Source organism: Struthio camelus, chromosome W (genome assembly GCF_040807025.1).
Source record: "Struthio camelus isolate bStrCam1 chromosome W, bStrCam1.hap1, whole genome shotgun sequence".
In the NCBI taxonomy this organism is placed as follows: Eukaryota; Metazoa; Chordata; class Aves; order Struthioniformes; family Struthionidae; genus Struthio; species Struthio camelus.
The window spans coordinates 21,027,406-21,043,761 of NC_090981.1; the positions used below are offsets into that span (position 1 = coordinate 21,027,406).

General features: G+C 36.7%; 1 protein-coding gene across 6 annotated transcripts in view; it reads right to left on the bottom strand.

Moving 5' to 3' along the window:
* The window catches only part of LOC138064042 (casein kinase I), a 79,421-nt gene that overhangs the window by 48,552 nt on the left and 14,513 nt on the right, over nt 1–16,356 (bottom strand). For 4 of the 6 annotated variants that reach the window (XM_068924717.1, XM_068924714.1, XM_068924715.1 and 1 more), the window contains exons 2-4: nt 14,566–14,637; nt 7,122–7,533; nt 2,680–2,720 (exon numbers count right to left, since the gene is read on the bottom strand). In XM_068924717.1, the coding sequence (XP_068780818.1) occupies nt 2,680–2,720; nt 7,122–7,299 (219 nt within the window). In that variant the 5' untranslated portion in view covers nt 7,300–7,533; nt 14,566–14,637. Of the gene's footprint in view, nt 1–2,679; nt 2,721–7,121; nt 7,534–14,565; nt 14,638–16,356 lie in introns of those variants that run through there. The other 2 variants (XM_068924720.1, XM_068924718.1) reach the window with 2 other exon arrangements.

Genomic DNA, 16,356 nt, shown 5'->3' on the forward strand with positions numbered 1-16,356 from the left:
CACTCTAGTTTGTAAAGTCCTTTCTGACCTTTAAAACAAATTCCTGCCCAAAATATGCCAAACTGAAGGAGGCCAGAAGTGTTAAAACCCTGCAATTGAAGTCATTTTACTAGAATATCCATTTACATATAAAGCTTATACTTTAAGAGCAAGGCCTGAGTGTTATAAGAGCAAACCCAAATGTCTGAACTATTTTTCCTTAGAGAAGTAATTCCTAAAGCTATCTTCCTAAAGTTAAGGTAACCAAGCATTATGAAGTACTTCATACACATTTGTCCAGGAGGGAAAATATTAAGATGTGATGCACACAAAGTAAAGATGAAGTCAAAATAGTAGTTAAAACATCCATTCACTGTTAGCAGTAGTGACAGACATGCCTGTAAAGTTGCCTTCCAAACGTAGCAATTAAAACTCATCCTTTCAGGAGTAACCCACACAGTTCTTCTCTGCCAGGGTAAATGGTTACCATTTACACACAAAGAATCTTGTATAAGAGGAAAAAGATTCTCCTCACGAGCTGATTACAAGAGAACAGCAAGTCAACAGTGGAACACCGCCACGAGGAAGGCGAGTGTGATTCAAGGATACGTTAGGAGAGGTATTATTGTAACTGTACCCGGCAAGGGTTACTGCTCCTCAAAACAGAATCCATACAGAATCCTAGTTATCCCACTCAGGAAGAATAAACTCAGACTAGAACTAGAGCACAGAATTACTGGGATAAAGAAGAAACTAAGTTTGCCTCATTTAGGCTAACAAAACAAAAGGTGGGTACTGACGACTGCTTAAGAACACCACTAGAACAAGTGCCAGGCATAGGGGAAAACATCTCCCAATATTAGACTAACCTTAAAAAGGGGGAAGGAAGGTATACCAGTCACAAATAAATACAACTCTAACCCTTAGAGCACAACAAGTCCTGGCACAGTGTCCAGTAGAAGAGAAAACCCACACGGCAAAATTAAACAAAACCTCGCAATTTGATGCAGCTGTCCACAGCAGAAAGACCCAACCTTGTGATCCAAATCCCTTTCAATGGTGAGGAAAAAAAAGTCAAAAAAGTTGAAAGAAAAAATTGAGAACTATGTTGAAAGAAGCCACTAGCGCTACCTGCCAATAACTGAAAGTATTCTTACTCCCATTCTTCCAGCTGTTTATTGTGGAGATATACTTTTTAATATCAATAATATAAGAGGACAACTCAAAGAATAACTATATGCTAAGATTCCTTTAAGCAACAATAGGAAATCACAGACAGATTCTACTACACTGGACTACATTGGATCTTTAATGACTTCTGAAGAAGTTATTCAATGAGGATTAAAGACTCTTCCACAGCTTTAAAGGAACAGTGAAAACCGAGTCACTCGGAAATCAATAAAGTTTGCCACTGAACAATACCTTTGAAACGTGGAAGGACTTGATATAGAAATAACTTAGTAACTTAAATTTATGCATTGTAATTATTTTTAAGTGAGTTTAATACAGCTACACACAGAACCAGAAAAAAATGGTTTACCAAAATCCAAAAGTTAAAGTTCTGTTGCTCTGCATCACCAATCAGTGCTTCAAAAATCACTGAAGGTGCTTTTCAGCAAACAAAAACAACATTTAACTAGAAATTTTCAGAACATTTTCAAGTTTTACTAGACTTATAAAATAACTTCAAGACTTTTGAAAACAAAGTGATTTTACATCAGATATAGCATACACACAATAACCCTTAGAACTAACTGCATCCACTGTTGCTCTTCCAAAGTGTAACTTGGGCTTTTTTTACATCTGTAACTATTCCCGATATAAACATTTTTCTAACCACTGGATAGTTACACACATTTTTCAGATATTTACTATATAAACATGCAATGCTCTTCAGGCTTAAGCTATATCTTTCTCTTTTCAGAGCTTACCTCTTATTTTACGGAACCAGATCATTTACCATACTATACTATGACAAAAACTGTCTGACTGCAGCAACAAGAGAATTACGGGCGTCCTAAGAAGCCTTCAGAGAACAAAAACTACAGAACTGAATTTCATCTTGGTATACCTTGATTAAGTTCTATGTAAATGACTTTTCATAAGAGGCATCCAGAAGAACACGATGTAAACTAAATAGTTCTAAAGACAGATTTGGAAAGAACAGAACAATGTCACATTAGCAGTTAGGTGAGTTATGCACATCTCTAAGTGAAGGAAACATTTCACCAATTTTAGCAAGTAAAAATACACTCATACAGTCAGAAGCGTGAGCAGCAATGATGACAGATGAAAAAAATGAATTTCAAGAGGGAGCAACAGCGCTGGAAAGCAGGCATTCTGTAGAATTTCTGGACCTTTTTGCAGTCATTTGATGTCTGATAAATTTTGCTCTCTTCCACTTGCTGAAAGAAAAAGGAATCTACCAGGTAAGACTGCTGAACATATCCTTGAAAAAGCAGTCAACCATCACTGACTTTACAAACATCACTTGACAGCATTTAACACTGGTTTCATTCAGCATGGTCAAGGTATACAATAATGTTTACCACTAAGTACTTTCATCTAGTCCATTGAAATATACAAGACTAAAGATTTCAATTAAGAAAAATCAAATCATGTTACATGACAGGAAGTCTGATTTTTTTTCACCCCAAACCTTAAAAATATTAACTTATCTTAAAAAAAATATTAACTTACCAGCTTAATTGCCACATATTCATTTGTGTATAAATTTTTTCCTTAAAAAAAGAAAAAAACAAGAACATGAGACTTTGGCAGTGACAGTTTACAAAAGCATAGAACTGTGGGAGATCTGGTCTGCCAAAAACTCCATCCATATAAAACAGACTTATGACCACTTTCCTCAGCCACTACTTGCCAAAGAGCTTATTGAAAATTAATAACTAGGCTTGTGACCAATTCAGCTAGCAATTTATGTTGTGATTTACGTTCGCACTAAAGTAACACGTAACCTTTGCAAGCAAAGCACAAATAGCAGTTTATTCAGATGAACAGAAAGTCTAAGGGTTTGGTTTGTGGTTTAGAAAGTTTAACACTTTTGGTCTGAATTACTGAAATAATCTAAAAAATGCTTAATTTCAGAAAACTTCTAATATAGTTCACAGTCAAATACAGGAGTGATCTACTGTGGTAAACTTGTGAGTAAAACAAGATGTAATAGTGTAGTAAATTTTCAGAGCTTTAATATCAGCTATATGACAAGAGGCCTTCAGAAAAAACACTTAAACTAATATCAACATATCCTGAAAATGCTTCAACTAGAACATAGAACCATGTCACTAGAACACAGAAGATAAATGACACAAATCTGTATCAAGAACATAATTACTAAGCATATCTGAGTAAAACAAATCCTCTTATTTCAAACTAGATTTGCGGTTTCTGGTTAGACATGAGTTTTATATACTCTTCAAGCACTTTTTTTTAAAGTAAGACTAAAGGCTAAAAAAGAAAAGGTCAATTAAACATCCATGCTCTATTGTGACAAAAATGATAGATTCTGATACTATGGGATCTTTTTCCCTGTTTAAAAATTTCTTGAGATTTAATTGATACTTTAAACTTGTGATTTAAACGTTCTGGACCCGATTTAAACATGATTTTAATAGTGTGATACCACACTTTACAGAGAACTTGGTTCTTAAATAGTGTAAGAACTAGTACATCTCTTCACTGAGATAATAGTTTGGGCTGTTTCACCAATTTTGCAAAAATGCTGATAGCCTTAAAAAGCTTGAAAATCTAAAAAATTAGAAGTGGAACATGTACTGACTTGCTATATTCAGATTTATCACTGCAAGCCATTTAAATTTGAGTTAAATTATATTATGGTATTGGAACATCAGACTCTACCACAACATAGAATTAGCTAAGGCTTTTTTTCTTCCCCTCAGTTTTGTAATTCACTGAACTCAGTGTTAGGACAGAGTGCAAGAATATTACTACATTAAATGCTTACAACACTGGAAGATATATCTGCTATTTTAACACTGCTATGCAGCTTGATATGAGTACTTCAACCAGCATTACATCAAATCCTTATATGAAAACCAAGACATTAAACAAGCTTTAGAGGTATAAAATTGAAAAACGTCACATAAAAATTAGGTAGTCACTTTTGACATTCTCAACTCCTTTGCAGAAGGCTGCAAAGAAATGAAAAGCAGGCACTACTTTTAATGGCAATCATATGTATTTTTAATATTACTCTTGTCCAAATTCAGATTAGTTCAAGTTTTCTTAAAGAAATCAGATGAGAAAAGAAAGATGTGACTCAGATAAAAAGCTTCCCAGGAAAATGTTACATTTACAGTCAAAGACTGATCCTCAGCTCCAATCCCTATGAGGAAAAACCATCCTTGCAAAGCCGAAGAAAAATATTAAAATCACTTGTCCGTTAAAAGATCAGCTTTACAAAAAGGAAGAGGAGTTACCCAAAGACTAAAGACTGAAAGTTGGTATGGGCAATATGGTCTAGTTTGACCACCAAGAGAATTTCAAGATTTATCCAGCGACTTGAGCAGATTTCCAGATATCTCAAACATTAATTCTTATTTAGCAACTGTCTTGTTACATTTTTTTTTGACCAAAAGCATGCTTTGAAGCTGCTTCCGTGTCTTAGCACTCTATTATGATCCATCGACTTTAAAAGAATTCTTGCACAGGTCCTGCTCATTGACTCTATTAGGTATCAGTCAGCTACTACAGTAGCTAATATATCTAGTTACTGTGACTGGATATTGAGTTTCATCAAAGCAGTGTAACAACAGGCCTATCATTCTGAGGAGTACTGTAACTTTGAATGTGGTAATTCAAGACAACCATCTCTAAAACATAGAAGATAGCAGATTTGGCACCTCCATTGAGATCCCTAACTACGGAACAGGTAATGCCTCACATGCACCATAAACTTTCTTTTATTACCCCACCAGTCTATCTTTTAACCCAAGATAGCCTCAAGATTAACAGGTTAACAGCCTTCAAACCAATTTAGCACACAGTTCATTTGTAAGCAAATAAGCATGCTAGCTGCACATTAGAGAAATTCATTTGCTACATACAGCCCATTTACCATTCGATCCACCACTGTAAGCCAACCTAGAAGCCTGGCAATTCTTTTCCTCTGAGGTGGAAGAACTGCAACAGCTACTAGATTGTAACTGTTTCTTGAACCATAACTTCACTGCACCTTAACTTTATTCCTCCTTTAAGTCTTTTAAGACTGAACCCTTACATACTTGCTCAAAATATATCACAGTTCTGCTGAAGTACATAAACAAGTTGAGTGCTTGCACACATCTTTGCAGGAGGGTTGTCTGTTTTAGTTGACTTGTACTGTAGAAACAGTCAAAATACCAAAATATTTAAATCAGAATCTGCAATACCAATCTTGATTTTCTTTCAAGAATTTACACATTTAAAACATCTTATCCTACATATACTAGTAAATTAAGACTTGAAATATCTATTACTTATGCAAAAACAGCAGAAATTGAAAGAAAAAAGCCTGCTGCTCTTGGCTGTTGTTGGAAGGCCAGTATGCTATTCTCTTCCTTTTATTCATTTGCCTGTTTTTATTTCAGTATTATCAGATTCAAAGCTTTGCCACTTTTATATTAATGTCTCTCAGAATGAAGTACCTAATTTCACTCTAGGATTCAACTGCTGCCAGTAACTGAGATTACCTATTTTAGATTAATATCAAATTACCAGCTCTTTATGCTGTAATCCAAGACAACACACAGGGCAAAAAGTTTCTTCCTAAAATCCCTGCAAATGTTAACTTGCTTAGTTTACAGTTGTCTATAGTATTAAATGTGATAAGAAATTTTAAGAGCTCAAGAGAACTCCAGTTTAACTTCTAAACTGCAAAGGCACATATCTAACACTTCAAAAGTCAGAAGTGTATCAATCTTGTTTGCAATCAATTATTGCTACAAATAATTGGAACACATCTTATGGAAACTGTGTTAAATAGTTTCTTCAGTAGAGTCCAGAAACAATCTTTCATCTCTCACAATAAGATGCTTGTTTGTTTACACATCTGACTCAAACCAGATATAAAAGCCCCAGAAAGTGCAATGCTAAAAGCACCTTATGTTATCTTTCTGCAGGACAATGAGAAGTTGTTCTACCACAGAAACAAAACATGAACGGAAACACAACAGCTACATCTACACAGCCCACCCTACTCAAATACCCTGCTTTTAAAAATGCCTCCCTTTAAACCTTGAAGCAGAGCATTGTTAACTCAAGCCTTTCAGGAATACTGGAATAAATTCTTGGCATTACATGTTGACCCATGCTTGCCAACGCATACAGAATTCCCAGATCATAAAAGCTAATCAATGCTGCCATCATGGAAATCAACCCCCCCAAAAAATAAATTAATATGAACTCTTCCAAAAGTACACACCTATTTTATACACCGTCTATCTTAACGAACAGTTAAAAGACGACTTTGGCCCAGACATTCTTCAAAATTCCACAGGTTCTTCTCAGCCTGTCCCTCTTCGCCATTTTATCTTCATCCATCTAAGACTTGGCAGGGAGAGAGCTAACTTACAGCATTACCCCCACCTCCAAGGCTTTCTACAGATGAATCCTTACTGCACAACCAACAGCAAGCAGCTCACTGTTCAGCCTTGCCACTGATGACAGCAATCAAGGAAATCAAAAGCTTGCTGCAGTTCTGGCATGCCTGTTACAGGCACTGCTCTCTGCTGTCTCCAAGAGATCTCCAAGAATAGAGTGTTTATGCTAGAATTATGGAAGGAGGATGTTTTACAAATTCAGCCCAAAAACATCAGAATTGTTTCAGGAGGTCAGGAGAGAAAGCAAAATACAGTAACCATGCTGGCATTTCCAGCATCTTAGAGACAACTGACTGAATTCGTGACAGCAGTTATGTACAAAGTATTATTAATCCTAGAAAGTCTCCTGCCATATACACACATATTAACACATGATAGAGCTGTGAACACATGACAGAGCTGAGAGGCAAATTTAACGTATCTGAAAGTAGTTTAAAAAGCTGTAACTGTCTGTTCAGTTTCATTCCTAGTCTGCATACATGCTTTGAATAACGTAAACCAAAACAAAGAAATAAGAGATCTTACCTAACCGCAGCTCTCCAAAATTTCCGCATCCAATTTTTTTGCCAACTCTAAAGTTAGGTCCAACCATTAACACTCCAGAATTTGAAGAACCAGATCCACGTGGATTGTGGCCTGACCTCCCACTAGGCCGTGCCATTCTTTCATCTGCTTTGTCCTTGTCTTTTTTTTTACTCTCCATATCAAGTTTATGGTACTCCACTTTGATTTCTTTTTAAATCAGTATCAGCAAACTCAAATTGGGCAATGTGAAAAATAAAAACATCACTAGGGAAGTGCCCAGCCAGCTTCTGTCAGGTAATAGTCAACAATGGCGTATTCATCCCATTCGCAAATTTTTCCCTTGATAGTTGCTGTCGTAAAAAATCTCCAGGACATATCCTGCCAGTCGAATTTACTAGTGTTTACAGGAACTCTGTAAATGAAAAACAAAGTTAATCAATGCAGTAAGAGTCTTGTAGAGAATTACCTCTCCCTTCAACTAAAGTTATACAATCAAAAAATAACTAATGATATTTGCTTTATAGGTCCTCCATGCCTAGCGCTACTGTAAGGCTGAATACTCTGATTATAGCACATAACTGCAACAGATACTGGTGCAGCTTTGAAGTGAGCTTAAAAAAAAATCAGGGCTGAATAACAGTTTTATAGGGGCTTTTCTTTGGAAAAAGATTTCCTGACCCAGTGAACACAATTGACATTGCTATTTAAACAGTCATTGCAGCTTATGCCAGCTTTGCAAAGAGAAACCATGTAACTTCTAATTTTTTTGAGGCAGTATCTGTTTACCTACTAAAGGAAATACTCAAATAGCATGGAACGATACTCAAACTTAAAACGTTTGCATTATTTTCTTAATTACAATTTCTGAGATGCATGATTTATTAAGGCAATGGCAAAGACACTGCACTTTAACTCCTGGAGTTTGAAAATAAGATCTATTTACTTACCATAGTAATTCTGCCCTCTTCCCATTTAATTAGATCATTCATTCCCACCCCCTCCCCTTTAATTTCACTGCCTTGGCACTCATTCCAATAGGGATTCCAGCAAGAATATAATGTTAGCTTACTACTGCAATAAAGAATCATGAGAAAGCTTTTTTTTAATCTGGGCCCAAGTAAGAATAGCGGTTGTTGTCTTCTATTAGACAACAGTGATGGAAAAAACCCAAAATTCAGATATTTGCCTACTACTCAGCAATAACATTTAAGGACAGCTAAATATTCATTCAAAACTGTTTTGCTACATTCACTTAAATGCTGGGAATACAAGGTTGTCAAAGAAAACATCCTCTAGAAAAAGACTGCTTCAAAATGTTATTTATACAGCCTAAAGTCATCAGGAGCTTTTTTAAAAACCTAATTCTCAAAAATAAAAGTTATATACATCATAGCTTTTTACAACATGCAAGAAAAAAAATCGACGAGGCAGCAGAGAAAAGATAGCAAAAGAACATGAACAAGCACTCTACTAATTGCACCTGCTGAACCATGGACTATTCATGGCATGGTATTAAGAAAAACACTGATCAACTGCTGACTAACCTATCAGTTGGATGATGAAGGACAGAGGTTTACTTTGTGAAGAAACATGATCGCTTAATGTCAAAGGGGAGGGAAGTGAAAGACTTGCTTCGAGACCAATAAAAAAGCAAATAGAGGCTCCAGTCCAAGCAGAACTGTTTAATGCAAGGGAAAAGGATAAATGCTCACAACATTGAGTAGTGGTATGGCATAGACAGAATATTTATGAGGGAAAAATACCAACACATTTGGTTACAGCATCCTCCTACAAGTTCGAGCACCGTAGAATATACTAAAGTCACTTTCCAAATTACGGATCTCAGAGGAATAGACTCAATAGGAAGTGACAGGTAATTTCCTTCACCCACTGTGCTATACAAGCTAGAGAAGAAAGAAAATTAGAAATGGACTGCACTGAGGTAGGGCTTCAAGGGCACCATTTAGTACTTAGAAAAAAGGTCAGCACATCTGAAGCAGCAGACATGCATAACAACGTACTAAATACCAAAGAAAAATACTTATGTTCCAAGTCTCATAATTTCTCCAGTGAGAAATATCAAGGTAAACAACTCTAGAATTCATAGTGCTAATACACAGCCTCCATAGCAAATAAAAGCTATCCACTTAAGCACTGCATAGTACTGCCAGCACCAGAAAGTAAAAGCCACCATAGCTGATGCCTTGGTAACCTCAGTAGCAGGGGGAAGGCCCAACTTCCTGGTACTATGCTCCACATAGGTGGTGCACGTTCACAAGATGTTCATACTGCAAAGAGAAACAGAGCTGGAACAACGAAAGGCCAGGGAGGCACTAACATTTCCCATCAACGGGTTCCACGGCAGAGCACTACAAGGGATTGGGCATGCAGACAAATCTGAAGAGACTCAAATCTGATTTCGGAGTAAACAGGAGCTAACAAGTCCTCTACAGTTTACCAGTTAACACACATACAACACATAATTATGTTAAACTACTCAAACTGAATTCCCCTAACACACCACCACTTCAGAAAGTGAAAATAGTTCCAAAGTTTGTTATCTATTTCAGATTTCCCCATTTTGTCTTTGCCTGTTTTTAAGTATCACCTGGGCACAGCACGTAGTCTCGCTAATAGAGCAAGAAACTTTGCTGTAATAGGCAGAGTCAGGGTGATGAAAAGCAAATGGTGATGTGTCAGAAGCATGGAACAACAAGCAGTAAGATGAGAACAAAGGGATTCAGTAGCATTACTAAGACAATAGCAATGACCAAGAAAGCACTTGTGAGTGAAAGAAGGTCTATCATCACTGGAAAAGCTCCCAATCTCATGCTGTTTCAGTTCGCGTAACATTAAAATAGCACCAACCGAGAAGCCAAACTGAGAGCTCAAGGACAGATGAGTATGTATTTACATAGAGCACGTTAGCCGCTCTGCATGCATGTCCACTCGAAGCCTAGTAGTTTCCGAGAAGCTGAAGCTTTACCAGTGAGAAATTAACCTGCACGATTACTTTAATCCATCTATAATCCTAGGAAGAGCTTTAATTTGGAAAGTCCAAATCACACCTAAGCCTACCCCATGCATAACCAAACACTAACAGCAACACCAAGAGTTGGTCTTAGCTTCTAGATTTCAGTCTTTAAGGCCTCTAGGGAGCCATTAGCAAGACCACAGTTTACAAACGGTCATCCACATAAGGTGTTGTCTATACCTGCTAGCTGTCTTAGACTTTTTGAGCCTCAGAAGACGGAGGGAGAAAAATGACGACATTTCAATCAAAACTGCTTTTGAAAACAGGAGAAAAGTGTTCTTTCTGTCCATATCTGAAAAAATCAATCTAGAAAATTCTTCTTTGAAACAGACTAATATATGTTCCTTTGAACCTCCTAACTCCAAAGCACAACTGGAGGCAGTCTTGTGCCTTCACTGTAAAGCCACACAAAGTTATGGGCCCCAAAGGGAAAAACGTATTCTACATATACAAAAAGATCTGCTGATGTTAAACAGTCTCCAACAGCTCCAGCTGTTGCAGATAACTACACTCCTTAGAAGTAAAGCTTCCTGTTGTCAGAGGCTGAACTTCAAAGGACAGCAAGAAATCGGACATTGTTGTTCTTAACAGACTCTGCTGAACCCAAGCACTGTGCTAGAGAAGTCTAATTCAATTGCAGAGAGAGGACGAAAGCTAGAATGTAACTGGGCAAGATGCCACTAGAACAAGAAAGGGAAAAAGTTCAGGAAAAAGGGGACGTAAAATGGTAAGTGTAAAAGCCTGGACTCGGGGGAAGAGAGAAAGGACCGTCACTCCTGTTTTCTCTCCATCTGAATCCCCTTCTCAAAACCAAAGATGACTAATATGGTGGGAGGACAAACAAGAAGTTTCGGCATCTATGATAGATCGATCATGGCCTGTAATGAGACTCAGCGCCCCAAACTTCATTTTTCTCCCACAGTCATGGAATATAGGTGAACAGTCCTGGATGAATTCTAGAAGGGAATGAGATACTTGGCACAGAACATGGTAACCTGCTACAGCCATCTGTGACAGATGGCATTTGTTTTATGTTTCTGTTCACAACTGTGCTCCTTTGAGAGTTGTGTCAGGTGGTGCTTCCTGTAAGGCAACTGAATTACCAAGCATATTCAAGCAAAGATCCAGAGACCTTTATAAATGGCCTGCCACTCACGCACAGCCTAAGAGAGTATAATGAAGAGGCCACACAGACCTTTGTCACTGGAGACAAAGTTCCCAGGAAGCAGAAAGGAGAGGGCTTGCTGACACTCGGTCATTAGGTTGCCTAGAAGTAGAGCCTCACCTACAACAGGAAAGGGCTGCCGTTTACAAACACCCTTATTTTTGTTCCTTTTTTCCTAGATTTTAGTTCCCTGCTTAAGTTTAGCTTTCAAACAACATTCTTCTGGCTTTTAGTTTAAAAGTCTTTCAATCTTCTGTGAAAAGTTTACTATAGCAAGTATATATGCCTTAAAGCACTATCTGCCTGGGGGTCCTACCATATCACTTATCTCCATTAAAATAACACACTTATTCCATGTATACACCTCTCCAAAGGCTGGTATCTTAGCTATGAATAGCAAGGTGCTGGCTCCTTTATTCTGCCTTTTTTTAATCCCTTATGATACAATCCCCACTTTAAATAATCTTCTATGTAACTTTATAAATAAGCATTAAATGAATACCTAAACAAACATTCCTCCTTTTAAATATTCATTCGTACACAAACAGAACCAAGATAAAACTCCGCTTTTCAACCTTAATATTTTTGTTCATTGCACGTGACAGAAGTTAACTCAATTTGTTAATGCATACCTAGCCCATAGCATAGCAATGTAAAAACAGCCCAAGTACAGATTATACCAAACTGAAGCATTTAAAAATTCATAGCAGCAAAACATCCTATTCTGAAAATAATTCATAAATAAAGCTTTCAGGTTCAGTGAGAGTTTCTTCCAAGACATCTGCAGTGATACTGTAAATATTAAGTTTATGAAGTTTCTAACCAGTTTAAATGCTGTATTTTTAGGTCTGCCAGCTTTTGAAGTCGATTTCACCTTATGTCCTACTCTGGTCCAGTTAGACATGCCTTCAAACAGCACACTATGCTATCCTTCTCTTCAAGAGTTCTATTTATAAATGCATTAACATAAGATTTGCACTTAAGCACGCGAGATAAGCACAGGGTATATTTATAGTTTGTAAATAGTATTAAGTTATCAGAGATGGAGACTAACAAGGTTAGAATGTTTTTGTAACTGAAGAGTCTATCTGCACACCTGAATCAATTTTTCCCACAAGTTTAAGAGTTTAATATTTTAGATGTTACCTAATAGAGGTACTAATAACCGACCTTCTCAACTCTGTTATACTAATACAATCTTTATTAAAATTTTCCTGATTGCTTTTAACAGCCTCAGACAGTTTTAACACTGCACACCTAAGCAACTATCAAATCAGATGTTCACTGTAAGCACTTGATACATAAGTTACTTCATAATAAATTGAAATACAGCCAGTTTAGAATAGAATCATGTCAAAGAAACTACCGCCAGTATTTAATTCTGCTCTTTAATTTGAGATTGCAGTTATAATAGTTGCTACCTCCAACTAGTTTCAAAAATAGACAATTTATAAATATATTTACACAATGTTATCTTTTGCAAATAAAGAGACCGAGGGAACAGAATAGCCAATATTAGTTCGATAATATGTCTTAAGATACGTCTTTCAGCTACATACACTGTACGAGGAATTAAGAAAACCTGACAGGATTTATCCTACAAGATGCGTCACCTAACCTGTAAATGAAGACGACAGCTAGCATTTCCTGGTACACTTAGTATTTAAAACCTAAAACAGGATTCACCAGCCTAAAAGAAGAAAATACTCTTAGAGTAGTATTTACTATTTCTTGTGCATTTGCAAAAATAATAATTACAGAAAATGATAACATCCACCCCAAATCCATGCCATCCTACCTGATAAAAAATTTAATTTATACAGATTCTCCAATGAGTAATCAAAACATTATTTTCACAGATTACATCTAAGTTTGTTGAGGAATAGCCTACAACAAGCAAGGCTGTTTCTCATAAACACAGTTCTTGAAATTTTTTCTCTTTTTCAGAAAAAAACCCTTGCAACTGATGTGATGTGTCATCTAGAACAGAACTAAGGGGAGAAAGACCAAGACCAAAGGAACACAAAACAGTAAGAGAAGAGATTGTCACTATGCTAGACATCATAAGGCTCTGCCACCCTATTTATCCTGGCTTGTTCCTCGTATCTTCTTTGTAGGGAGCGCAATGGAGTTTCCTACTTGAAGGAATTCAAGAGATCCAAAATGGTGCTTTTCAGTATTCATACAGCTTCCAAACAGCATGCAAGCAGTTTTTACTCCCTGCTCAGGTCACATCATGGCCTGTTTTTTAACTCATGTCATAACTACCTCCACGCCTTTTCTGAATAATATCCAAATTAAGGAGTTGAACTTAGTACTTCAGCATTTATTACAAATTAATTCCATTTCTTGCCCCGCCTTACAAAAGCAACAGTCCTATCTTTCCAGTTCGTGAAATTCCAACCACTATGTTCGGTGAGTACAGGTAAGTAACCTTAAAGAAGCAAGCAATTCTATTACAAATACCCTAGCAAGAACTCTTCAGTTTAAGAAACGATTACTTCTGGAACTTTCATATCCGCACACAGACCCAAAACAAGAGGTCAGCCAGACATCACCTTAAAGACTAAAAATACAATCAAAAAGTTACCTTGTGTTCAAAGGATACAGATAAACTTGAGCATTTATTCAATGTTACTTTTGTAAACAGTACTAGCATTTTGACACCAAACCGCAAAGCAAGAAAAGCCACTAATAAAAAGAAACAAAATAGAGTAATGAACAAACATTACTGAATACATTCCTAAAAGTTAAAATACTCTCCCATGATGATGAAGTAACACAGTAATGCTTTAGGGAGCGTTTTTACTGAAACATATGGAAATAATGCATGAAGCCAATTCATCAACACATACATTTTTGTCTTCAGAGATGAATCTATTATATGGCAGTTTATGCACTTGCCTTTTCTGCTTTGAACCAACAGCTATTACAGTTACATTACAGGTACGCTTATTTAAATAAATTAATACCTTCTATCAGATTCCTGCTAAAGGGACACAGGAAGCCTTGTACATTTAATACATTACTTGTCCAAAGGAAGACAAACATTCCTATCAGTTTGTCCAGGACACAAACATTCTCTTCATAACATTTCCTAATAAAAAAATGTGCACCTAATTTGACATGAACAGAGCATTTAGATCTTTAAAGCACACAAGCTGCTGTACAACATTATGAAATACTTGCCTTGGAAAGTGGCATTCATTCTTTTGTTTGGTTAGGTTTTTTTTCATTATACTTACCTCTGAAAGAGTTATATTGTTCATGCCAATATCTTTTCTTCACCATAATGCTCACGTTTTAAAGGGAAAGCACTAGAAGGCAAAGAGATATGTATGAATCAACTTGGACGTTCTAGTACTTCTGATACAGAATGCAAGTAAAGTATATAAAGGGTTAATAGCATTAGTTTTCCTAAAATGTTAACTAGGAGCCCACTGACTAACTGGTTCAAAGACTCAAGATAATTTATAAGGTTCAGAAGTCAGACACCATGCAAAAGCACATATCAACTAAGGCAAAGAAAAACACGCACAGTGTAAGTGCTCTAAATTATTTGTATACCCCTTTTCTTGCTACATTAGTTACATGGTCTATGTTGCCTTTACATGTACTCTGCCCATACAGCACGTTCCCCTCTTCCCCAATTCCCAGTTTGCTTTCCTGTTCTATTAGTCTCATAAATGAGCATTCTGTTTATAAAAAACATGAAGTATAAAAACTTGACCAATAAATTTCAGCTAGACAGAATACAGCTAAGATTTAAATAAGTGCTCAAAAAATATATTATAACAGTACAGTGGTAAACACAACGAAAGCCAAGTTAGCAAAACAATGTCATAGGACTGAAGTTATTTATGTAGAAGTATGAGGCAGAAGAGAAGGCCAAGGAAGCTAAGAAAAAAGACAAAATGCTATTACATAGTAGGAAAAGAAACTAGAACTTAATTAGATCTTCAGTTCATATAGGTTGAGAATAAACAGTGAAATGAAACTGGAAGACCAGGAAGAAAGCAGTTAATTTAAGATGCAGAACTGCCATTAGCTAAAAGAGGTTTTATTTGATGGAACTGGATAGATATTCCCAAGCACTGTAGAGAAACTGCCTGAGAAGTAGGAAAAGGAGCAGTGAAGAATGCAAGGGAAAGTGAAGATGATAGCTAGTTACACATTTCATTTGACAGAAAGCACTCTGATACTCTACACACTTGCAGAAGAATAAAACTGTTCTAGGATTCAATTTTAGACAAGTGAAAAATTAGTGATGACAAAAGACAGTCAGGTTAGTGGTCCCTGTCAATACACTAGGCTAGCTCTAGACCACACAGTCAAATCAACCCAATATCAACTTATCCACAGAACTGCAGTAACATCCACCCAAAGCACCATCCCAATTTGTAATGAAGAACCATACGAGGACACAGCATTTACTGGGTACACAGAGAATGAACTACTTTTGCCAGCACTGGTTTTATCTCAGTTGAAGTATGAATCCATGAGAGGCAGCTTATTACCTCAGATTCACCAATGCACTGCCCTATACTGGTTCTGATTCTGGAACTACTGTAGTTACTCCCAGTTTACTCAGCGCTCCACTGCACGAAATTACCATGCCATATTTCACCTACACACATTATCGTTTCCAAGCTTGTACACACTTGACCTTCTAACTTCAGTAGTGTTCTTTCCACAGTACAATAGGTGTTTACGTACTTGCTCACTAAAGCCAAGATAAGAACTACATGAAGCACTCCCTAAAGTCCTCTCCCAAAAGCTAGATGAGTATTTTGTGATATTTGAACATGACAGACACCTGTATTCCTTGAAAGGACATTTTTACTCTACAGAATCATATTTTGCACATTGATGATTTGCACCTAAAGCTTACTTAGTTAAGAGACAAGGAGATTCCAACTCAGAAAATTCAGCTTATTTGAAATGCTTCTTTTGCACTCTCTGCTAAGTTCTATACAGAGGAACTCCATAAGTTGCAATGGAGCTCTACAGATGCGTAAAGCAAAAGTGATCTTGCA